The sequence below is a fragment of the Bufo bufo genome, chromosome 1 (assembly GCF_905171765.1).
Source record: "Bufo bufo chromosome 1, aBufBuf1.1, whole genome shotgun sequence".
In the NCBI taxonomy this organism is placed as follows: domain Eukaryota; kingdom Metazoa; phylum Chordata; class Amphibia; order Anura; family Bufonidae; genus Bufo; species Bufo bufo.
This window is the reverse complement of record NC_053389.1, coordinates 344,921,576-344,947,469: the sequence shown is the minus strand read 5'-3', so window position 1 is coordinate 344,947,469 and position 25,894 is coordinate 344,921,576. Positions and strand designations below refer to the sequence as shown.

General features: G+C 40.8%; 1 protein-coding gene across 2 annotated transcripts in view; it reads left to right on the top strand.

Annotated features, from left to right (window-relative positions):
* The window catches only part of HBEGF (heparin binding EGF like growth factor), a 116,910-nt gene extending 91,273 nt beyond the window's left edge, over positions 1-25,637 (top strand). For both annotated transcript variants that reach the window (XM_040442672.1, XM_040442662.1), the window contains exon 5: positions 24,050-25,637. In XM_040442672.1, coding sequence (XP_040298606.1) covers positions 24,050-24,116 — 67 coding nt within the window. In that variant the 3' untranslated portion in view covers positions 24,117-25,637. The remainder of the gene's footprint in view (positions 1-24,049) is intronic.
* The last annotated feature ends 257 nt before the right edge of the window (positions 25,638-25,894 follow it).

Here is a 25,894-nt window from a genome sequence, read left to right as displayed (position 1 = left end):
TCAACACAATTCAATTTTTTTTGGCTCTATACACCACCACAATGGATTTGAAATGAAACGAACAAGATGTGCTTTAACTGCAGACTGTCAGCTTTAATTTGAGGGTATTTACATCCAAATCAGGTGAACGGTGTAGGAATTATAACAGTTTGCATATGTGTTAAGGGACAAAAAGTAATGGGACAGAATAATACTCATAAATCAAACTTTCACTTTTTAATACTTGGTTGCAAATCCTTTGCAGTCAATTACAGCCTGAAGTCTGGAACACATAGACATCACCAGATGCTGGGTTTCATCCCTGGTGATGCTCTGCGAGGGCTCTACCCTAACTGCCTTCAGTTCCTGCTTGTTCTTGGGGCATTTTCCCTTCAGTTTTGTCTTCAGCAAGTGAAATGCATGCTCAGTCGGATTCAGGTCAGGTGATTGACTTGGCCATTGCACAACATTCCACTTCTTTCCCTTAAACTCTTTTGTTGCTTTTGCAGTATGCTTTGGGTCATTGTCCATCTGCACTGTGAAGCGCCGTCCAATGAGTTCTGAAGCATTTGGCTGAATATGAGCAGATAATATTGTCCAAAACACTTCAGAATTCATCCTGCTACTTTTGTCAGCAGTCACATCATCAATAAATACAAGAGAACCAGTTCCATTGGCAGCCATACATGCCCACGCCATGACACTACCACCACCATTCTTCACTGATGAGATGCTTAAGATCATGAGCAGTTCCTTTCCTTCTCCATACTCTTCTCTTCCCATCACTCTGGTACAAGTTGATCTTGGTCTCATCTGTCCATAGGATGTTGTTCCAGAACTGTGAAGGCTTTTTTAGATATCGTTTGGCAAACTCTAATCTGGCCTTCCTGTTTTTGAGGCTCACCAATGGTTTACATTTTGTGGTGAACCCTCTATATTCACTCTCTGATATTTTTATTTTATTTTTTCAGCCTATTGATGGCTTGCTTCACTGATAGTGACAGCTCTTTGGATCTCATCTTGAGAGTTGACAGCAACAGATTCCAGATGCAAATAGCACACTTGAAATGAACTCTGGACCTTTTATCTGCTCATTGTAATTGGGATAATGAGGAAATAACACACACCTGTCTATGGAACAGCTGAGAAGCCAATTGTCCTATTACTTTTGGTCCCTTAACAAGTGGGAGGCACATATGCAAACTGTTGTAATTCCTACACTGTTCACCTGATTTGGATGTAAATACCCTCAAATTAAAGCTGTCAGTCTGCAGTTAAAGCACATCTTGTTCGTTTCATTTCAAATCCATTGTGGTGGTGTATATAGCCAAACAATGTTAGAATTGTGTCGATGTCCCAATATTTATGGACCTGACTGTACTACTTAAAAACAGTGTATCTGAGTGGCCTAAATGAGCAGCTCAATTTTAGTTGTTTTGTGTCATTTATTGTCCCATCAGTCCAGGCCCTCGAGTACCTGCTGATGGAAACCAAGTAGTTCCCCAGATATCCCTGGCTTTATATGAGTATATAAGGTCTCTACTACATTATATACCACAGATAAAAAAATTGGGGCATTTACCCAGTCTAACTTAATAGCTTAATCAAGTGCCCCAGCAGTTTATCAATTTTGCATCCCCTCTTTAACATTTATTATGCATTCTCACTTACCAGTGTGTGTGTGTGTATGTGTATGTGTATATATATATATATATATATATATATATATATATATATATATATATATATATATATATATATATATAATATAGCCACTAACTTATTTACCACCTTCATATATAGGGACTAAGATTAAAGGGCTTCTGTCACCCCCCTAAACTAATTTTTCATTTTTTGGCTAATTAAAATCCTTATACTGCGATTTATCAATATATAGTGCTCTTACTCTTTTTCGTTCAGTAGTTTCTTCAAAAAACTGACTTTTATAATATGTAAATTACCTCTCTACCAGCAAGTAGGGTGGCTACTTGCTGGTAGCAGCCACATCCTCCTTTTAAAAAGACGCCCCCTCCCCATGTTGATTGACAGGGCCAGCGTTTGCTCTCGTCCTCTGGCTGGCCCTGTCTGCATTCTAAATCTCGCGCCTGCGCCGTACTGGTCTTCAGTCGGCGCAGGCACACTGAGAGGAGGACGCTCGCTCGGCCATTCCTTCCTCAATGCGCCTGCGCCGATGACATCACATCTACACCCGGCGCAGGCGCACTGAGGAAGGAGCGGCCGAGCGAGCGTCCTCCTATTAGTGCGCCTGCGCAGACTGAAGACCATTTTTTTTATACAAAGTTGTCATTTTACAGAGATATTTCTCTCACCCTGCATGGGTATATGTAAAAATACACCCCAAAACGCATTGCCCTACTTCTCCTGAGTACGGCGATACCACATGTGTGACACTTTTTTGCAGCCTAGGTGCGCAAAGGGGCCCAAATTCCAATGAGTATCTTTACGATTTCACAGGACATTTTTTACGCTTTTGGATTCCAAACTTTTCCCATTTTTTTTATATAAAGTTGGCATTTGACAGAGATATTTCTCTCACCCAGCATGGGTATATGTAAAATGACACCCCAAAACACATTGCCCAACTTCTCCTGAGTACGGCGATACCAGATGTGTGACACTTTTTTGCAGCCTAGGTGGGCAAAGGGGGCCCACATTCCAAAGAGCACCTTTAGGATTTCACAGGTCATTTTTTACACATTTTGATTTCAAACTACTTACCAAACATTAGGGCCCCTAGAATGCCAGGGCAGTATAACTACCCCACAAGTTACCCCATTTTGGAAAGAAGACACCCCAAGGTATTTCGTGATGGGCATGGCGAGTTCATGGAAGTTTTTATTTTTTGTCACAAGTTAGTGGAATATGAGACTTTGTAAGGAAAATAAATAAATACAAAAGAAATCATCATTTTCCGCTAACTTGTGACAAAAAATAAAAAGTTCTATGAACTCACTATGCCCATCAGCGAATACCTTAGGGTGTCTACTTTCCGAAATGGGGTCATTTGTGGGGTGTGTGTACTGTCTGGCCATTGTAGAACCTCAGGAACCATGACAGGTGCTCAGAAAATCAGAGCTGCTTCAAAAAGCGGAAATTCACATTTTTGTACCATAGTTTGTAAACGCTATAACTTTTACCCAAACCATTTTTTTTTTTACCCAAACATATTTTTTTTTTATCAAAGACATGTAGAACAATAAATTTAGAGAAAAATGTATATATGGGTGTCGTTTTTTTTGAAAAATTTTACAACTGAAAGTGAAAAATGTCATTTTTTTGCAAAAATTTTGTTAAATTTCGACTAATAACAAAAAAGTTAAAATGTCAGCAGCAATGAAATACCACCAAATGAAAGCTCTATTAGTGAGAAGAAAAGGAGGTAAAATTCATTTGGGTGGTAAGCTGTATGACCGAGCAATAAACCGTGAAAGTAGTGTAGGTCAGAAGTGTAAAAAGTGGCCTGGTCATTAAGGGGGTTTAAGCTAGGGGGGCTGAGGTGGTTAAACAGCTCACTCTCAGACAGCAGCACCACCCCTGCAGCTGACATAAGTTGATTTTTACCTTCATATTTTCAATCCCCATCTGGTGTAGAGGGGTGTGGCCCAATTGAGTCGGGTGCGTGGCTTAGCTGGACGTGGGGGCCGGGTTTTTAAGTCCGTCTTTTGAGGGTGGCCTGAATGGCCACCCTACCTGCCCCCTGAACTGTGACCTCCACAGCACTCTGCTCCCTTAACAGTGTCATCCACAGCGCACTCTTTAAAGCTGACCTACAGCAGTGAAGAAAAATGGCTAGGTTGTTATGGAAACGTGGTGTAAAACTGTGTGTATGTGGAGACTAAGGGCCTGCAAGCTTCTATTGACTGATAAGGGTCATGTGACCAGGCTTCTATTGGCTAATGCATTTTTTAGGAATATCTCAGGACCAGTATGTGCTAGAGAGCTGAGACCCAGTCTAAAACCTTCCCGGACACCTGATGTACCTGTGTGCCAAATTTCATGATTGTAAATGTGACGGTGCAGATTCCTTTAGCGTATATACACACCTGCACACATACACTCAGTTTTATATATTAGATATGGGGGACATTTACTAAGACGTTTTAAGCCCCAGTCTTGATTCCCTCTGTGCCGCCGGAAGGTGCAACAAATTGATGTTTTAAGCGTCGGCCTGTTATGGAATTTTTGCATCCTCTGGCAGGGGTTGTGCAGGTAATATATATTGATATCCGGTCCTCAGGTTAGGTCATCAATATCTGATTGGCAGGGGTCTGACACCGATCACCCCTGCCGATTAGTTGTTTGAAGAGGAGGCGGCGCTTTATGTGAGCACTGCTTCCTCTTCATCACACTACGTGTCTTCTCCTGTGGAGCGGCGGCATAGTGTAATTACAAATACTCGCTCCTTTCAAGGGAATGGAGCCAGTATTTGTCATTATACTGCATTTCCGAGACGACAGGCAGTGTAATGAAGAAGAAGCAGCCGCCTCCTCCTCAAACAGCTACTCAGTGGGGGTGCCAATCGGATATTGATGACCTATTATGACTGTCAATTAAACTGTTTATTCTAGAATACTAGAATGTATTCTGAAGTGTATAGCGCTACAAAGATGATGGGATGATGCTTCACAGTATTGATGGATAATTACCCAAAACATACCACAAAAGCATCCCTTTGTCTGAGGGATCCTGAGCAAAACTTGGGGTCATGTAATTGAATTGACCCAGTTGCTGTACTGAAATCAGTATTAGCCACTCCATCTGGTCAGTACACTGCATGTGACCAGGAGTCCAAATATTCATGATATTCAACCAAAATGAACGTGCGTTGGTTGAAATTTAGCAACAAACTATTGTTGTTTAACAGAATATGATTATCTGAAAAGAGGTTGGTTGTGTTTAATATTTTTGTCCAACAGCAGAATTAAAGATCTTTCTTTAACCCCTTCTACCCCGGACCAGTTTTCACCTTCCTGCCCAGGCCTTTTTTTTTCAAATCTGACATGTCACTTTATGTGGTACTAACTTTGGAACACTTTTACTTATCCAAGACATTCTTAGATTGATTTCTCGTGACACATTGTACTTCATGACAGTCATAAATTTGAGTCCATATATTTCATTTTTATTTATGAAAAAAATCCCAAGTTTACCCAAAATTTTGAAACATTTGCAATTTTAAAATTTGAATTTCTCTGCTTTTAAAACAGAAAGTGATACCTCATAAAATATTTATTACTTAACATTCCCCCATATGTCTACTTTATGTTGGCATCATTTTGTAAATGTCATTTTATTTTTTAGGACGTTAGAAAGCTTAGAATTTTAGAAGCAATTCTTAAAATTTTTAAGGACCAGTTCTGGTCTGAAGTCCCTTTGTGGGGCTTACATAGTAGAAACCCCCCATAAATGACCCCATTGTAGAAACTACACCCCTCAAGTTACTCAAAACTGATTTTATAAACTTTGTTAACCCTTTAGGCATTCCACAAGAATTAAAGGAAAATGGAGATGAAATTTCAAAATTTAGCTTTTTTGGCAAATTTTCCATTTTAAGTTTTTTCTTTAGCACATTGAGGGTTAACAGCCAAGCAAAACTCAATATTTATTACCCTGATTCTGCAGTTTACAGAAACACCCCACCTGTGGTGATTAACTGCTATAAGTGCGCACGGCAGGGCGCAGAAGAAAAGGAGTGCCATATGGTTTTTGGAAGGCAGATTTTTCTGGACAGATTTTTAGACATCATGTCCCATGTGAAGCCCTCCTGATGCACCCCTACAGTAGAAACTCCCAAAAATTTACCCTATTTTGGAAACTACGGGATAAGGTGACATGGGGTACATATGATTTTTAATCGCTCTATATTACGTTTTTTCTGAGGCAAGGTAACAAAGAATGGCACCGTTTTGGCACCGTTTTTATTTAGTTTTTTACAACATTCATCTGACAGTTCTATTTTTATAGAGTAGGTTGTTATAGACGCGATGATATCAAATATGTCTACTTTGTTTGTTTCAGTTTTCCATAATAAAGCATTTTTTTTTTAAAAATATGTTTTTGTGTCTCCATTTTCTGAACGCCATATATTTTTTTTCTGCCGATCGTCTTGGGCTCGTTTTTTGCAGGAAGAGTTGATGTTGTTATTAGTACCATTTTTGGGTACATATGATTTTTTCATCATTCATTATTACACTTTATGGGGCAAGCTGACCAAAAAATTTCTTTGGTAAGCTTTCTTTATTTTTACGGCGTTCATCTGAGGGGTTAGGTCATGTGATATTTTTATAGAGCAGGTCGTTACAGATGAGGAAATAACTAATATGTATACTTTTTCTTATTTATTTAAGTTTTACACAATAATAGCATTTTTGAAACCAAGAAAATTATGTTTTAGTGTCTCCATAGTCAGAGAGCATAGCTTTTTTATTTTTTGGCCGATTGTCTTATGTAGGGTCTAATTTTTTGCGGGATGAGGTGAAGGTTTTATTAGTACCACTTTGGGGGGCATACGCTTTTTTGATCGCTTGGTGTTACACTTTTTGTGATGTAAGGTGGCAAAAATGGCTTTTTATTACACCGTTTTTATTTATATTTTTTACGGTTTTTATCTGACGGGGTATATCATGTGATATATTTATAGAGGTCATTGCGGATGTGTTGATACCTAATATGTGTGTTTTTTATCTTTCTATTTTTTTTTTTTGCATAAAACAGGGCTCCAGATGGCGACCAAAATGGTCGCCAATGCGACTTAGAATTGCAAAATGGCGACAAGACTTTGTAGTCTTGTTTCCATTTGCGCCTAGACCTTCTGCTGCTCTTTCATCAAACATTGCGCTTCACACATCGAATCTCCATCGCCAGCCTGGCCAGAATAGCAACAATCCTCATCCTCCAATCAGGTGTCCGGTCACATGCAGGTGAAAGACTTTGGATTCTGCTCACTGATTGGCTAATCTGGCACTCCTGCATCGTGATAGGCTGTCGCCGATGGGTGGGTGGGCGTTTTGATGGACAGTGCAAATAGTGACCGGATACTGCAGCCTATCAGGGCGCTTATGTGAAGGTGAGGGAGCCGGGGCGGTCACAGTTCCTGGGCTCTCAGTGCCTGGAGTGGGCAGGTTTGGACGGAGCACAGTGCTTGATCCCATGCTGAAACTTCCTAAGGCAGCCGGTGGCTGGTGCAAGTACAGGTTGTGTTCTCCTGGGCAGTGCCCTGTGCAGGGGGTGGGCAGCAGGCCTGTAGTGGCAGCACATGTCTGCCCAGTCACCATGACAGGGGTCATTGAAGGGTATATGAAGGCATTCACCTGGCACTTTCTTGGCATGCTGGGGGAAGGATCTTTAATTTTATGTATCTGTGTGCCCAGGCTCTGAGGCTGCTGCAGTGGCCAGTCCCCTACCTCAGTGTGACTTGTGGCGGAAAAGTACTGGACAAGCAGGCGGGGAGGAAAGCTCAGTGAAATCAGGGAGCGAGTCACATTGCCCTGGCCTTGTGTGGAGAGCCTCTACTCCGAAGTATGTCATTGCCCTTCTTTTCCATCACACGCCCAGCTCCATGTCTGTACAGATGTGCCGTCACTAACTACTGTATACCTTATTATAGAGAAGCCATGGGGGTAATGTGCCTAGTAGAGGGGCTCCTGCCAGTCACAGACCGCCTGGCACTGACACCCCACTTGTGCCGTTCCTTTCACTGTAGTTATGCCCCAGGTCATTGAAGGACTGATGAAGATATCTTCATGTATAGACTGCTAGGTGTCTGGGAACCCCTCCAATAATGAAAAAGTGGCCCCATACCCTATGGAGCTCCCTGAAATAAATGCAGCAGCAGGTAGTGTATGCACCTGCCACCCTATTAATTCTCTGTTGGACTGCTGGGGATACCTGAGGGCAGTGCTTGGCTATTTCTGGCGGTCGCATAGAGAATAAATGTAGCGAGCCGAGAGCGCCTGCCGCACATGCGTGGTGCTCTCTTCTTAATTTTGGGGGCCCTGTTCTAGAGATAGGTGGGAAACTGAGTGGGCTGTAGCTTAGAAAACCCCATGCTCCTTAGCATCCCAGCTATATTATATGTATTTTAAATTTGGCGACTAAAAATTTTATTTGGCTCCTAAATTTTTCAGGTTAGGAGCCGATGGCTCCTTGATATTTTTTTTTTTTAGTCTGGAGCACTGTAAAATCAGGGGAAAGGGGAGTTTTTTACTTAAAACTTTTTTTTATTTTTATTAAAAACACATTTTTTGTATTTTCTTTTTAAACTTTATTTCTGTCCCACTCTGGGACTTCAACTTTTGGGGTCTGATCCCCTCTGCAATGCATTACAAGTAATACACTGACAGGTTGCCTAGGAGACCCAGCCTGGGGCTGGATCTCCTCGGCCTCTGTAGAAGGCAGGTCCGGATGCCTTGCAAGGCATCAGGCTGTCCTCTCACCCATCGGGTCCCCACCACAGCATCTCCCTCACCCGCCACAAATACTTTCTATGCCGCAGGCAGCGCTGACCGCGGCATAAAAGGGATTATGGCATGGTGATCAGGCGGGCACCTGATCCCTGCAGGGGCATCGCCGGGCCCCTGCAGGGATCAGGTGCCCGCCTGATCACCATGCCATAATAGTACGTCAAAATGCGGCAAGTCATCTGCCGCCATGACGTACTATTACGTCATTTGTCAGGAAGGGGTTAAAAGAACATTCGCAGAACAATCTTTCATCCATCACCCAGTTTCATTGAACAATAGGAACAACTATAACACCTATTATGGACTAAACTGTGCGAAATGAATGTTCACCAGATGATTGTTTGTTAAACTACTGTTCAAACATCAACCAACTTCTATGGAATGCGTATGGCCACATTTACTCACACTTGATTACTCATTTGCCCGATCTGATGCAGTCCCTTTTATCTCTGTGTCATGTCAGTGGTGTACTGTCTATGGGTCATTGACTGCAATGTCTTTGCACCCAGGTATCCTTATAATTATTTTAGTTTGTTCTGTTACTTTTGAGCCTATGAAAATTGAGGGACTATGTACAAAATGGTTGTGGCTAATGCTGGTTTGGTTATCTTTGTTAAACACATTAAAGGGCATGTCTCACTTCAGTAAATTACATTTATCATGTAGAGAACGTTAATACAAGCCACTTACTAATGTATTGTGATTGTCCATATTGCTTCCTTTGCTGGCTGGATTCATTTTTTCATCACACTTTATACACTGCTCATATCCAGGGGTTACAACCACCCTGCAGCAACAGTGGCCATGCTTGCACACTATAGGAAAAAGTTCTGGCCTCTCTGGTGGCTGGGACTGCGTGTGTGTGCATAGCCCCACATGCGCAAATGCTCCTGTCAGGGCCACCTTGTGTCTGCGCTGCAGTGTTGGCTGTAACCCCTGGATGCAAGCAGTGTATTATGTGATGGAAACATGAATCACGCTAGCAAAGGAGGCAATATGGACAATCACATTACATGAGTAAGTGCCTTGTTTGAACTTGTCTACATCAGGAATCCGCAACCTCCACCTCCTATGAGCGTTACAATAATGACTAAGTAAGTGTACATGCTGGGGATAGTAGTTTCACAAGTACTTATGGAACCACCGTGTATGGCCCCACTGAAGCAGCACTTAATTTGGGATCTTTTGAAAAAGATCCTAAATAAGCTTGTGTGCATGACGACTAACATGGTTTTGGTCAAAAGGTATTTTGTAAACTGGGTTGTGTACCTTGGATGCTCTTTATAGTTTAGGTTTTATCTTATTTAATCTATATGCTCTTCCTTTTCATTTTTTACACTTATCGAATGTTCTTTAAAGAATTAAGTCATATCCCCTCATAGCAGATGTGTATTAAATTAGTGAAGACCGAAATTGGCTGTCGTGTTTTTCTATTATTCTGTATGCCTATTTTTTTTCTCCCCATGCCTAATGAGAGGGCAGACTCTATCTGGTGTAAGGCTATTCCTGTGAGGCAGTGCTGCGGTAACCATATCCATTACAGAAATGGACAGAGTGATTAGTTCTGCCACTGAATCTACTACTGAATAGCTGGTCGGCAGGGTGTCTGTAGCATGGTAGTTAAAATGGAAAGCTCTTTCCACATAATATCTGTGTGTAGTCTCAGCCTTACATACTGTATCTTTCAGATCCAGACAAAGAAATCTGAATCCGGCACTTAAAGAGGTATTCTAGTCTATAAAATGTTTCCACCTATCCACTGCATAGGTGATAAATGCTAGATACAGTAGGTTGAGGGCTGACCACTGGAACATCGTTGATCAATAGAAGACACAATAGAAGACACCATTAGTCCCAGCTGCATAGCGGCAGCAAGGAGGACTTGCAGTGCCAAAGGATTTGAATGAAACGGTAAGGTACATGCTTGGTCAACAGTTCATTGAAAGTCTAGCTAGCAGCAGTTGTGCGACTGGGGGAGGGAAAGAGATACCAGAGTTGGACCCCCACATATCATTTGGATAGGCAAAATATGTTGTAGACAAGAGTACCCCTTTAACATGCAAATGTTTGCTTAAGCAGCTGTAGTATCTCCGATCATGATTCATGTTGCTCTTACAGCATAAGTTCACATGAATTTCACCTCTGGACATTCATTCTGTCAATGATCTTTGGAACCCTCCAGCCTTTTTATCGAACTTCTATGTCAGAAAAAGTGAAACAGATGCTTCATAAATATTGTGCCCATTATGGACATTATATTTTTCATTGTGTTTATAGCAAACAAATTGCATAAATACACCGATAAATCTACTTCTTCCTGGCTGCCGGGCTACCCCTATTGACACTGAAAATAGCTGTTTAATGATGGGAACAGTAGAAGCCCTTCCCTAATGCAGTGTAGCAGTCCTGTGATCTGCATCCATGGAAAGTATGCCACAGGATGCCTTGTGGTGGAGTAGAAGGAAGGAAGAGTGGTTGTTAGACAGCTGGACTTTACATAGAGAAAGCACAGATAGTGTATTACCACCTCTGCCTCCCTGATTTCTGAATACATGGGAGTGTGACTGATTGCACAGTACAGTGCTTAGTACATGCTTCAGTAATTGGCAATGCCGTGTGATACACCAAGTATCCAGTAGAAGCTAGAGCCATTTAGCAAGGAGCCTCTATTTATCCCTTGTAAATGAGGCTAATAAAACTAACACTCTATGTAAAATAATGAATCTAAAGCAAAAAACGATTAAAACATAACTTTTAATATATATTATATATAAAGAGCCCAATTAGAGCTATCAATGTATATCCCAACGTAGCACTGCTATACCGATAATCAATGATAAACTTGGCATCAGGGGCAAATAAGGCAAAATAGCAGGAAATCTGACACTGTCAAAATCCTAGATAGTGGCTCAGCCCAGAGGCACACCCTGATGGTGGATGCCCTCTGTCCTCGTACCTGGGCAGCTGGGGTCCTAGGTTCGAATCCTACCAAAGACCACATCTGCATGGAGTTTGTATGTTCTCCCCGTGTTTGCGTGGGTTTCCTCCGGGTACTCCGGTTTCCTCCCACACTCCAAAGACATACTGATAGGGACCTTTAGATTGTGAGCCCCATTGGGGACAGTTAAATGCTAATGTCTGTAAAGCGCTGCGGAATATAGTAGTGCTATATAAGTGCATAAAATAATAGAATAATAATAAGCCTAATATGCCCCTAGGGGCCCTAACTCACGCGCACCATCTTCCTCACGCTGACTGTAAATAGCCTACATTGGTAATTTTTGGACCCAACATGTATCTTTTTTCATCAGTTCGTTGCCCCATATTTTTTTATGCTCAGGTATTGCTCTGTAAGGTCTCCAATAACAGATGATTATCTTATCAATTGTTTGTTGTATTGCCCTCTTTGTCCCCTGATGAACCTTTATCAATCTACCTGGGAAACACATCGGGATTTAGGGTATTATTTCTTTCACAATTTTGTTAAGGCCTCTAGGGGCATATTAGGCTTAGGTACGAGGACAGAGGGCATCCACCATTAGGTGTGTGCCTCTGGGCTGAGCCACTATCTAGGGTTCTGACGGGTCAGATTTCCAGCCCTTATTTGCCTCTGATGCCAAGTTTATCATTGATTAGGTATAACAGTGCTACTTTGGCATATACATTGATAGCCCTAATTGGGCTCTTTTTATACAATATATATTATAAGTTATGTTTTAATTGGTTTTTGCTTTCTGTGATAATACATTGATTTTTGCGTGACATATGTGATTATCTACAGGGTGGGCCATTTATATGGATACATCTTAATAAAATGGGAATGGTTGGTGATATTAACTTCCTGTTTGTGGCACATTAGTATATGTGAGGGGGGAAACTTTTCAAGATGGGTGGTGACCATGGCGGCCATTTTGAAGTCAGCCTTTTTGAATCCAACTTTAGTTTTTTCAATAGGAAGAGGGTCTTGTGACACATCAAACTTATTGGGAATTTCACAGGAAAAACAATGGTGTGCTTGGTTTTAACGTAACTTTATTCTTTCATGAGTTATTTAAAAGTTTCTGACCACTTATAAAATGTGTTCAATGTGCTGCCCATTGTGTTGGATTGTCAATGCAACCCTCTTCTCCCACTCTTCACACACTGATAGCAACACCGCAGGAGAAATGCTAGCACAGGCTTCCAGTATCCGTAGTTTCAGGTGCTGCACATCTCGTATCTTCACAGCATAGACAATTGCCTTCAGATGACCCCAAAGATAAAAGTCTAAGGGGGTCAGATCGGGAGACCTTGGGGGCCATTCAACTGGCCCACGACGACCAATCCACTTTCTAGGAAACTGTTCATCTAGGAATGCTCGGACCTGACACCCATAATGTGGTGGTGCACCATCTTGCTGGAAAAACTCAGGGAACATGCCAGCTTCAGTGCATAAAGAGGGAAACACATAATCATGTAGCAATTTCGCATATCCAGTGGCCTTGAGGTTTCCATTGATGAAGAATGGCCCCACTATCTTTGTACCCCATATACTACACCATACCATCATTTTTTTTGTTCCAACAGTCTTGGAGGGATCTATCCAATGTGGGTTAGTGTCAGACCAATAGCGGTGGTTTTGTTTGTTAACTTCACCATTCACATAAAAGTTTGCCTCATCACTGAACAAAATCTTCTGCGTAAACTGAGGGTCCTGTTCCAATTTTTGTTTTGCCCATTCTGCAAATTCAGTGCGCCGATCTGGGTCATCCTCGTTGAGATGCTACAGTAGCTGGAGTTTGTAAGGGTGCCATTTGTGAGTAGCTAATATCCGCCGAAGGGATGTTCAACTAATGCCACTCTCCAGTGACATGCGGCGAGTGCTACGCTGTGGGCTCTTGCTGAATGAAGTTAGGACAGCCACTGATGTTTCTTCATTAGAGACAGATTTTATGCGTCCACATTTTGGCAAATCCAACACTGAACTAGTTTCACGAAACTTAGCAAGCAGTTTGCTAACTGTAGCATGGGAGATGGGTGGTCTCGTAGGGTGTCTTGCATTGAAATCTGCTGCAATGACCCGGTTACTGCGTTCACCAGACATCAACACAATTTCTATCCGCACCTCACGTGTTAACCTCGGTGACATGTCAATGGCTGTAAACAAAGAGAAACTTGTAAATAACTCATGAAAGAATAAAGTTACGTTAAAACCAAGCACACCATTGTTTTTCTTGTGAAATTCCCAATAAGTTTGATGTGTCACATGACCCTCTTCCTATTGAAAAAACAAAAGTTGGATTCAAAATGGCCGCCATGGTCACCACCCATCTTGAAAAGTTCCCCTTCTCACATATACTAATGTGACACAAACAGGAAGTTAATATCACCAACCATTCCCATTTTATTAAGGTGTATACATATAAATGGCCCACCCTGTACAATTAAGATAATACTAGTAGCACAAACCTATAAATCTTCTATATCAAAATTACTGTAAGGCAGTGTCGGACTGGAGTTCCAGCCCCCTGGCTGGGTCTCATAGGCACTCTGTCAGTGTATTGTATGCATTGTAAAAGGGATCAGATTACCAAAAGTTGATGTCCCACAGTGGGGAAAAAGTTTTAAAAAAAAGTAAAATTATTTTTATTTTTTTTCAAGCAAAAAATAAAATAAAAGAGCACTTTCCCCTCATCAAGCCACAATAAAAAAAATCGATCGGCTGAATGCCATAAAAATAATTGAATAAAAACGGTGCTAAAATAGTCATCTTTTGGTCACTTCGCCTTAGAATAAGCGTAGTAGCGAGCGATCAAAAAGTACTATATACTCCAAAACGGAACCAGTGAAAATGTCAACTCAACCCACAAAAATTGAACCCCACACAAGACGATCGGCAGAACAATAAAAAAAATTATGGCTTTAAGAAAATGTGGCTTTAAAAAAAGCCTTGTGTAAAAGTGGCAAAACATAGAAAAACTATATAAAATTGGTATCCCTTTAATCGTACTGACCAGCGGAATAAAGGTACAATAACAAGTCATTTTTTCCGCATGGTGTTCGCAATTACAAAATCGAAAAAGCAATGGAAGAGTTGCCTCCTTTTCTTTATCCTGCTTCAAAAAAAGTTAAATAAAAAGCGACCAAAAAGTCATCTGTACCCCAAAATAGAACCAATGATTAAGCTCAGAAAAATAAAATGTATGGTTGTCAGAAAATGGCTGTAGTAGGACAGATCTGCATATGGAATATTCATTCGATGCTGCTTTAATCTGGAACCTTCTTTTAGGCTTCAGACCTATTACAGAGCAGATCTCTCTGTTCATCAACCTCCCCTATTTTCCTTATCTCCATTTCCCCCTCATCCCCTTCCCCCATCCTTACACACCTATATCTTCCCTAAATCGCTCTCTCCATAAAGCATTGTTATGTTATTAAGTAAGACTTCATATGTATGATTCAACTATTATTGTACTTATTATCCAAACCTTCAATAAAAACTGATTTGTTAAAAAAAGAAATTGGCTGTCCAGAGACTGATCAATAACAACATGGCACCCGTAAACCATTCCACCAAAATCTTCCCTCCAAAAACCATATGACGCTCCATCTCTTCTGATCCCTGCTGTGTGCCCAAAAAGCAATTTACGACTATACACTCACCTAAAGAATTATTAGGAACACCTGTTCTATTTCTCATTAATGCAATTATCTAGTCAACCAATCACATGGCAGGTGCTTCAATGCATTTAGGGGTGTGGTCCTGGTCAAGACAATCTCCTGATCTCCAAACTGAATGTCAGAATGGGAAAGAAAGGTGATTTAAGCAATTTTGAGCGTGGCATGGTTGTTGGTGCCAGATGGGCCGGTCTGAGTATTTCACAATCTGCTCAGTTACTGGGATTTTCACGCACAACCATTTCTAGGGTTTACAAAGAATAGTGTGAAAAGGGAAAAACATCCAGTATGAGGCAGTCCTGTGGGCAAAAATGCCTTGTGGATGCTAGAGGTCAGAGAATGGGCCGACTGATTCAAGCTGATAGAAGAGCAACGTTGACTGAAATAACCACTTGTTACAACCGAGGTATGCAGCAAAGCATTTGTGAAGCCACAACACGCACAACCTTGAGGCGGATGGGCTACAACAGCAGAAGACCCCACCGGGTACCACTCATCTCCACTACAAATAGGAAAAAGAGGCTACAATTTGCACGAGCTCACCAAAATTGGACTGTTGAAGACTGGAAAAATGTTGCCTGGTCTGATGAGTCTTGATTTCTGTTGAGACATTCAAATGGTAGAGTCTGAATTTGGCGTAAACAGAATGAGAACATGTATCCATCCTCTGATGGCTACTTCCAGCAGGATAATGCACCATGTCACAAAGCTCGAATCATTTCAAATTGGTTTCTTGAACATGAGAATGAGTTCACTGTACTAAAATGGCCCCCACAGTCACCAGATCTCAACCCAATAGAGCATCTTTGGGATATGGTGGAACGGGAGCTTCGTGCCCTGGATGTGCATCCCTCAAATCTCCATCAACTGCAAGATGCTATCCTATCAATATGGCCCAACATTTCTAAAGAATGCTATCAGCACCTTGTTGAATCAATGCCATGTAGAATTAAGGCAGTTCTGAAGGCAAAAGGGGGTCCAACACCGTATTCGTATGGTGTTCCTAATAATTCTTTAGGTGAGTGTATATGGGATGCTAATATCACAGAAAAATAAAGCTAACCAACTTCTACAAATGTATCTACCTTACAAGAAAATCCTCAAACCGTAAGTGCCATTTCTCTTTCTACCTTCCATCGACAAAGTGATTTGCTACCTTGATGCTAATGGTGGGTCTAGCTTCACCTTAGTCTGGCCTACAAATATAATATCATGAAATACTTGGAATGATCCTCTTTTAAATATTACCTAGTAAAAGTTAAATTTTAAGTTGGTTAGCTTTATTTTTCTGTGATATTATTGATGATAGCTCTCCACTTTAATATATGACACTCTGTGATTGTATATGGGATGCTGCCATGTTCAGGAGAAAATGCTTAAGAACATTTTGTGGTGCTTTTTCTCCTATTACTCCTTGTAAAAATGAAAAATGGGAAGCTTATGCAACATTTTATTGGAAGAAATGAAAATGTTCATTTTCACAACCAAGTGTAAATTCTATATAACGCCTGTGGGTTCAAAGTGGTCAGTACACACCTCAATATATTCCTTGAGGGGTATAGTTTCCAAAATAGGGTCACTTTTTAAGGGTTTCTACTGTAGGGGTACCTTACTGTGCCTTCAAATGTGACATGGTACCCAAAAACCATTGTAGTAAAGTTTGCCCTCCAAAAACTATATGGCACTCTTTTCCTTCTGAGCCCTGCGGTGTGCCCAAATAGCAATTTATGATCACATGTGGGGTGTTTATGTAAACTGCAGTATCAGGGTAATAAATTTAGCGGTTTGTTTTGCTGTTAACTCTTGCTGCTCTACAGGACAAAATTATTTAAAATGTAAAACCTACAAAACAAAGTGAAATTTTCCTTTTAATTGTGAAATACGTAAAGGGTTAAAAAAGTTCGTAAAGTCAGCTTTGAATAAATTGAGGGGTCTCCTTTCTGAAAAGATTTTTAAACAAAATAAAAACTATACAAGTTTGGTATCGCCATAATCGAACTGAGCTGCAGAAAGGACATCATGCCAAACATGTACAGCATTATGGATTAAGGGGTTAATGTTGCTGTAGCATTGACAGCCTCCCGGACCAATTTATTTCTTGTCTTTTCATCAATTTTTGAGTGACCTCCAGTTCTTGGTAAGGGCACTTTTTTGCCAAATTTTATCCACTTCTTCTTCATGACCACTTTCACTGTGATCCATGGTATACATAATATCTTGGAATTTTTTTGTGCCCTTCTCCTGACTGATACCTTTCAACAGTTTACATCCCTTTAATGTTTTGTAAGCTGTTTATGGACCTGGTCTTTTGCTGTAAAATGCAACAAAAAAAATGTCAGGAACATCCTACTAGAACAGCTGAACTTTACATGGGGTTAATCAGAATCACTTTAAATTATGGCAGCTATGTACTGACTACTATTTAACATGAGTTCCCTAATTCTAAGAGGATTCACACTTATTCAGCCACATTATTTTAGTGTTGTTATTTTTATTCTCCCCCCCCCCTCTAAATAATTAAAATTTGTTTTTCAATAGAATTTTACAGATTGAGTCACATTGAAGGTGGAAAAAATTTGCCTTGGTCAGATTTTTTTTACATGACAAAAACCTGGCATTTTAACAGTGTTGTGTAGACTTTTTATATCCACTCTTTAGTATTGTGGGAAAAGATTCAGTGCTCTTTAAGAGTCATATGTTTAGTCCTATCAGTGGCTGACTGCAGGGGTATAACTAGAAAAAGCTGGATTAAATAGCAAACTTTTGAGTGGGCAGATAACATTCAGTGACATTTAACCCCCTCAGGACCCAGCCAGTTTTACCTTCAGGACCCGGCCTAATTTTGCAAATCTAATGTATCACTTTATATGATAATGACTTTGGAATGCTCTTACTTGTGCAAGCAATTTGGAGAATGTTATTTTTTTTCATTTTCTATACATTCCAAAATTTGTAGAAAATTTTGAAAAAGTTTCAATTTTAAAAACTTGAATTTCTATTGTAATCAATTTTTTTTAATATAATACAGCAATGATTAACAACAAAACAAACCTCAATATTTAGCACCCCGATTCTTCAGTTTACATAAACACCCAAAACTATTTTCACACTGGTGTTTTGGCTTTCCGTTTGTGAGATCCGTTCAGGGCTCTCACAAGTGGTCCAAAACTGATCAGTTTTGCCCTAATACATTCTGAATGGAAAAGGATCCGCTCAGAATGCATCAGTTTGCCTCTGTTCCGTCTCCATTCCGCTTTGGAGGCGGACAGCGTTTTGGTGTCCGTCTGACGAAACTAAGCCAAAAGGATCTGTTCTGACACACAATGTAAGTCAATGGGGATGGATCCGTTTTCTATGACACAATCTGGCACATAAGAAAACTGATCCGTCCTCCATTGACTTTCAATGGTGTTCAAGACGGATCCGTCTTGGCTATGTTAAAGATAATACAAATGAATCCGTTCTGAACGGATGCAGACGGTTGTATTATCTGAACGGATCCGCCTGTGCAGATCCATGATGGATCCGCACCAAACGCGAGTGTGAAAGTAGCCTAATATGTAGTTTGTAAAATGCAGTATGGGGCACACAGCAGAGCTCACACGGGAGGGAGCGACAAATGGTTTTTGGAGGGCAAATTTTTCTGGAATGGTTCTCAGGCATCATGTTGTATTTGAAAAGACCCTGAGGTGTCCCTACAGAGAAAACCCCTTAACTAAACCTCTCAATCAATTTTTTGAGGAGTGTAGCGAACACTTTGACCAAATAGGCATTTCATAAATTTAGAAACTTTAGTCTTTGAAATGGCACTCCAGCCTCAGATTTTTTCATTTTATAAGAGGTAACAGGAGAAACTCACCCCACAATTTGTGGGGGACACTGAGGTACCCCTACAGTGATAACCCCAAGAAATTATCCCATTTTGAAAACTACAGCTCTCAAGGAATTTTCCAGAAATGAATGCTTAGTAGAAGGTGAAAAATGCTAATTGCTATTTTTCCACATATATACCATCAGTGCCCAGTTTGTCCAGCGGTGAAAAGTCAGCTATCTAATTACTGTACTGTGGTTCCTGATTTTAGATAGACCCTACTTGTGGCACTAAACTGTTATCTGGATAGGGCACCAAATTGAAAGTGCGCCTTTGAGGCCCAATTTTGTGATTTTATACAGGATTGCCTGACAAGTGCAGAAACTCTGATGTGAAACGAAAAAGAGCCCACCAACAAGTGACCCCATTTTTGAAAATACACTCAAGGAATTTGTCAAGGGTACTAGTAAGCATTATGACCCGACCGATGTTTTCCAAAAATAAATGTGTAATTGATGCTGAAAATCAAATATTGTAAGCTCTTTGTAATATATCAGAGTGTAATAAGGTGGCAACATTACAGTTACATAAAGGATAAAATGAATAACCCATGTATGTGCGGTACACTTTGAAGCAATGTCTTTTGCAGAGGTCAGGTTTACAGGGCAGTGTCCATAGTACTAAATAGTGTCCTTCCATATCCCTCAATTGGAACACCCTTTTATCAGGCAGCCAGGGAGACAGACGCAGTCTCACCGGAAGCATGTCACCAAGCGAAGACTTGTCTCTCATTCTCCCAGGGGGTCTCCGGCCCTCCAGCGGGACATCCCTCACCCCTCGCTGGCCACGAGGGGTGGGGTGTCGCCCCTGGAGGACGGAGCTAGTAAAGATTCATGCTTTACACTCGCGCGTCACTCTGTGAGATCCACTCCGGATCTTGGTACTGCTGGGGGACACCGTCATTCCCAGAGCTGATGCTGGTCAGGGGTCCCGGGACGTCGGGAACAGGGAACCTCTGTTGTCATGTCTCCTGACTTGGACATGTGGTGGGAGGTTCCTTCCTCTGCACACTCTCAGCCCTCACCTGTGATTCCCTGGTCTGAGGGTAGAGATTGGGTGTGACCTCAGCACTGTCAGGTGATCTGTGGAGGGATATTTAAAGCTGGTCTTTTCCCACACTCACTGCTGATTATTCAGTTACTTTTTGGTTCTGGATCTGAAGCTATCTGGTGAGTGGTTTCTCTGGTTATTGACTCTGGGTTTGGTCAGTAAACATAAGCCAGGCCACAAGAACCAGAAGACAACCAAAACCATTCTCATGTTTCCCTATTGACCTTTGTATAGTGTCACGGTATTTACTTTGGGGTTTTGCCCAACTGCGCTCGGTGTGCCTAGCCACCAGCCGCCCTGCTATTTGACAACTGGAAGGGCTCTGCCAAAGTACCCCTTCCTGATGGAGGCAGGTAAAGAGTATCAGTATCAAGGATGTTCAGAGTGTGACAGCTTGTGCAAAGTGTGTCTGGTACGCCGCGTTTGCTGACCGTCAGTTTGGCTTTATCGTTACATTAGCATTACACCTTTGCATCTTCTTTGGGTCTTTCCTTGCTGTTTGAGGAACTTCAACCAAGAAATGTTGCCCTGGTACAGAACAAGTCTCATGACTTACAGAAGTACTGGGGCCCTCCTCTTCTCGAGAAGGGATATTCCTGTCTGTCCTGCAGCTCGAAACAATCAGCTGTTTGAAAAGGAGATGGCGCTCCATGCGAGCGCTGCTTATTTTTCATTATACTACGTGTCATCTCCCCTCTAGCGGTGCTGTAATGTAATTCGCTCTATTCATGTGAATGGAGCAAGTACTTGTAATTAATCTTGCTTATGAGACGATGGGCAGTGTAATGAACAGGAAGAAGCACTTCTTTAAATAACTCACCAGCGTGGGTACCGGGTTTCAGACCCACACTGATCAGATATTGATGACCTATCCTCGGGATAGCTCATCAATATAAAACCCTTGCAAAACCCCTTTAAGCATTTTACAGTGCCAGCTTTTTTTGTTTGTTTTCAGGCACAGTATAGCTTGAAAACTTGATCTGAGAGATCAATCCCTCCCATGTGCCTATTGTAGTCCAGGGTGCAGTCTGGCTTGGAGGTAGTAATATCTCGTACAGATGAAGAGGAGGTGGTGTTCCAATGAATGATGGTCATTACAAGGACATCCATGTTGTCCTTTTAGTTAACCACCAACATGTTCTCATTGCAACCTTTCTGAGTGGTTGCCCAAGAAGGGACCTAGTGAGACATCTCAGATTTTTGCATAATGTACCAAAAAGCTACAGTACCTTTGAAACTTAGGGATTTAAACAATGGAATACTGATTTAATAGTTAAGAACATAACGGTAGTAACCCTGGTCCAGCAGTGGGTGCTCTAAGTCCCACACTATTTTCCGCCTAACCCCTAGGGAAGGGAGGGGTTCAATCTGAGTGACTTTCCTTTCGTCATGGCCAATCTGGAATCTGGTAAAAACAAAAACATCTTGACTCCAATACTGTCTAATTTCTGTTTTGTTTTTTTAACAGTGCCCATATGCAGCACAAGCCCACAAAATGTCATAATTTCTGCTGCATCTACATGAGTCCACCTCAGGGGTTGTGCAAAGATGATGTTGGAGCTTAGGCAATAAATTACTGGGAATATAAATTAGTTTTGGCAATGATTAAATTTGCTAAATCTTCCGAGATAAAGATTTAGAAAAAATACATTTTTGTGAAGCCTGAAGTGACAACATGGATTCCTGAGCTGCCCACAAACTCAAGAGTTCTGTTGGTGTCCATGTGGGATCACTCTGGGAGGCTGCCTCAGCTGTTGTCTTGGGGCACCTTCTTGAGGGTCCCTCATCACTTCATGGAGAGGAGGAAGACTTCCCTTGCTGGCCATATCAGTATCAGGGGCAATGATGGCGTGTGCCTTCTTGCCCAAATACCGTTTTTTGGATAAACAGGACATTAAATTTTTTTATAGGGGTGTGTAATTTGGTGATTCAACGCGTATAAAGTGTATATTCATTTCATGTATTCACATGGGGTGTGCATGTAGTACTTTTACAAGTGAACGGGCTGTAATAAATTTTAAATAAAATATAGTAGAAAGAAAAAAAAAATGGGATATAACTGTAGTAACAAAAAAATGAAAGGTTGATTTTCCTAAAGTAAAAAACAAAAAATCCTGCTTAAAAAAACTGGGCACAGATACGATCACTAATGTACAGTACTGATCAGTGCTCAGCGGCTGCAAGACGCACGCATGAAAGTTGGTGCAAAAAAAATGAAGATGAAAAAAAAAAATCCTTCTCCAAAAACTGAGCACAAGACTTAGGAATCAGGAATTTTGGAACTGCGGCAAATGAACTATTAGATAACTGATCATTTCTGCATTCCAGAAATCCTTTTTTTTATTATTTTTAAAGGGGTTATCACTTGGTTAACCCTTTCTACCCCAGAAGTTTTTTGACTTTGCATTTTCTTTTTCACTTCCCGCCTTCCCAGAGCCATAATTTTTTTTTTTTCCGTTCACATAGTCGTATGAGTGCTTATTTTTTGCAGGACAAGTTGTACTTTCCAACGCCACCATTTAATAATTGCATAGTATGTAGTTAGAAGTGGAAAAAACAATTCTGAAGTTGATGGAATTGGGAAAATATATATATATTATGCGGTAAAACTGACTTGTGATCTTCATTCTTCAAGTCGGTACAAATCCAGCGATACCACATATGTATACTTTTCCTTGCGTTTTGATGCCCAAAAAAATAAAATAAATGGAATTTTTTTCCTTTGCTGTCATATTCTGACCCTTATAACTTTTTTGTAGTTATGTGTGCAAAGCTGTATGATGGCTCATTTTTTGCGGAGCAATCTGTATTTTTTATTGATACCATTCATGGGCGTGTATGACTTTTTGATCACTTTTTATTTCATTTTTTTGTGGGAGGAAAAGCAGCCAAAAAATGGAAAATCGGTTATTTTGACTTTTTTTTTTTAGTTTTGCCTTTTTCCGTATCGGATTAATACTTTTATTATTATTTTGTTAGTACGCACACAGGCTTCGGCTCCTCCGATCGCCGCACGGGGAACCGGAGCATAACCGGAAGTGTAACCTTTTGGTTTTCAGATTGCTCAGATGCCGTGGTCAGCTTTGACCATTGCATCTGAGGGGTTAAATGTCCGCGATCTGCATTACCGCGGGTGTCTGCTGTAGGAAACTTACACTTACATCTACGTCCCTTTGCAGCAAGGGGTTAAAGGAAGAAGGAAAAGTCCACTCTTTAATTTCATTTTACAATATTCCGCAGTTTGCGACCACGTGAAAAATGTCAATACTTTTTTAATGTAACCATGAGCTTACCTAATGCTTAAAGGGTTTCTGTCACCAGAATGAACCCTATTAAACTAGCTGACATTAGCGATGTGCTAATGTCAGCTGAACCTAACTAGTCTATTCCTACTTTTATCTATGTCCCCGTTACTCCAGAAATGTAACTTTTATAATATGCTAATTACCCTCTAGGAGCAGGGGGGGGCGTTGCCCCTGCTCCTAGAGGCTTCGTTCTATACTAGATTGAGAGGGCCAGGCAGCGTTGGTCTCCTGCCGTGTAAATCTCGCGCCTGCGCCATCCCGTTCAGTATTTGGCGCAGGCGCAGTGAGTGAATACTGAACGGCGCAAGATTTCCCCAGCGCACAGGGTTAGCAGTTGGAGGTGAAGGCTGCCTGGCCCTGTCAATCTAGTGTAGCAGGGCGTGGCCAGAGGTGGGAGAACAGAGCCTCTAGGAGCAGGGGCAACGCCCACCCTGCTCTTAGAGGCTACCTAGCATATATTAAAAGTTAGATTTCTGTAGTAACGGGGCATAGATAAAAGTAGGAACAGACTAGTTAGGTTCAGCTGACATTAGCACATCGCTAATGTCAGCTAGTTTGATAGGGTTAATTCTGGTGACAGAAACCTTTTAACCAGACCATGCTGCAGCCAAATATGACTAGCCATTCAAGCTACTTTATATTGCATTTTTTGCATTTAATGTGTTTAATGACTTACCTTTTCTGTTTTGATTTTATTTTTAAAGGTATCACAGAACAGGCGCGTATCATGTGGACAATGAAAAAAAAATTAAATTTGCAAGCCCTACATAAGGACAATTCTGGTTACTCAAGATTCTGAAAAATTATGAATAACTGACATGGACTCAAACATGAATTCCTGGCTCATGTAATTAACTGTTACATACTGGAATGTAGTAATAGATGTCTGTTTATTGCTATTGTACAGATCATCCTTATAAAACAATATTGTTTGGTATTTATCCAATGAGAGCAGAGGTACATTAATAGTAAAGTTTTCATTCTTGTTAAATCATAGGTACAGTAACACGGTTTTCCTAGCTTTTCACTCTGCAGCATTAAAGGTGTTGTCCGCTTTTTTTTTATATTGATGACGTGTCCTCAGGATAGGTCATCAATATTAGATTCAGCGCTTGTGCGATAATTGGAAGCATTTGTAGAACATAGTGTACAGTGCCACTGCAGCCTTTGAATGCGGACGCAAATTGCAGTTTTCCATGGAAGTTATTCTAGGAATATGTCTTAAAGCTGCTAGTTTAAAACAAGACAAACGTGTAAATTTAAATGGTGGTTTTCTTAAGGCAGAGTAATGTGGCTTCTAGCTACACCACTACCCATATATATGTGATTACCAGCTAAAGGTTCTTTCCCATGAAGTATAGGCAAGCCTTTCTTAAACATTTTAATAGCTCATTAACCAATGTCTTCACATCTATAATATGCATCATAATATATATATATACACACATACACACATATACACGCACAATGTGATCATACTTGTGGGCCAAAACATTGTCCTGTGATGGTATTGGCATAGTAAACCTTAATGAATTTGATCAGAACATGTGTGCAGTCATATTGAGGAAGTGAGTTGAATTTTAAGGTGTATTGTTCACAAGAAGCAAACTAATGAAAGGAATTTCCCCACAAATGTCTTATTACTGGGGGCCCGCCATTCACTAGTAAAAGGGTCCTCAACATCCTGTTCTTTGTTGTCTGTGCAACTGAAAACAGCCAAGCACTGTACTCTTCTGTCTTTCTTTCCTACATACTTTGAATGGAGCAGCAGTGTGCATGCTGAGGTCATGCAGTGAAGAGGATTGGGGACTTGGAAACCTTGTTCTTATTTTTGGTTGGGGTTTAAGAAGTTGAACATGCATAACAAAATGCTATGAATAATGGAAAACATAATCACTAAAAGTAAGAACCGCACTACAGGAAAACGAAAACAAAACTAAAAAGCCTTATTTCCTTTTTGTCGGTGCTGGAGGATGCAGTGATCAAAGTTGGATAATCCTTAGTTTACATGCAGATGTCTGGCAGCACTGGTTTTTTTTTGTCTGTCAGCACTGTTGTTTGTCTTCTCTCTTACAGAACTGTTGATTGGGATTTGTGGAAATGTCTACTATGCTTGCTAGACGAAGGTGTACACCATTTTTACAATTAAAAGACTTTGAAAAAAGGGACAAATAGCATGATTTTGAGAAGCTGGATGCGTGAAATCTTGGAAAGAATTGGACGAGAAGTTTCTGCAGTGCACCATGCTGTTAACTGTGGTCAGAGGAGGCCACTCACACATAGAGAAGCATCTGGATGGTCAAGACAGTCAGATTCATGGCAAGATCGCTATATAAGAAGAGCTGCTGTATCAGACCTTAGGCCAGAAGAAGCTGTATTCTTTTGTCATGACAGAAGTGTGTACTAACGTGAAAGGGCTGTAGCCTCACTGCACACCACATTTTTATCCTGCTATTTTTATGGAATTTGACCAAGTGTCAGATTTTAAAAGTGGTGAATTCTGGTTTTAAGTTCTCTTAAGTTAAGATTGCTGGAAGTGACAGATTGCT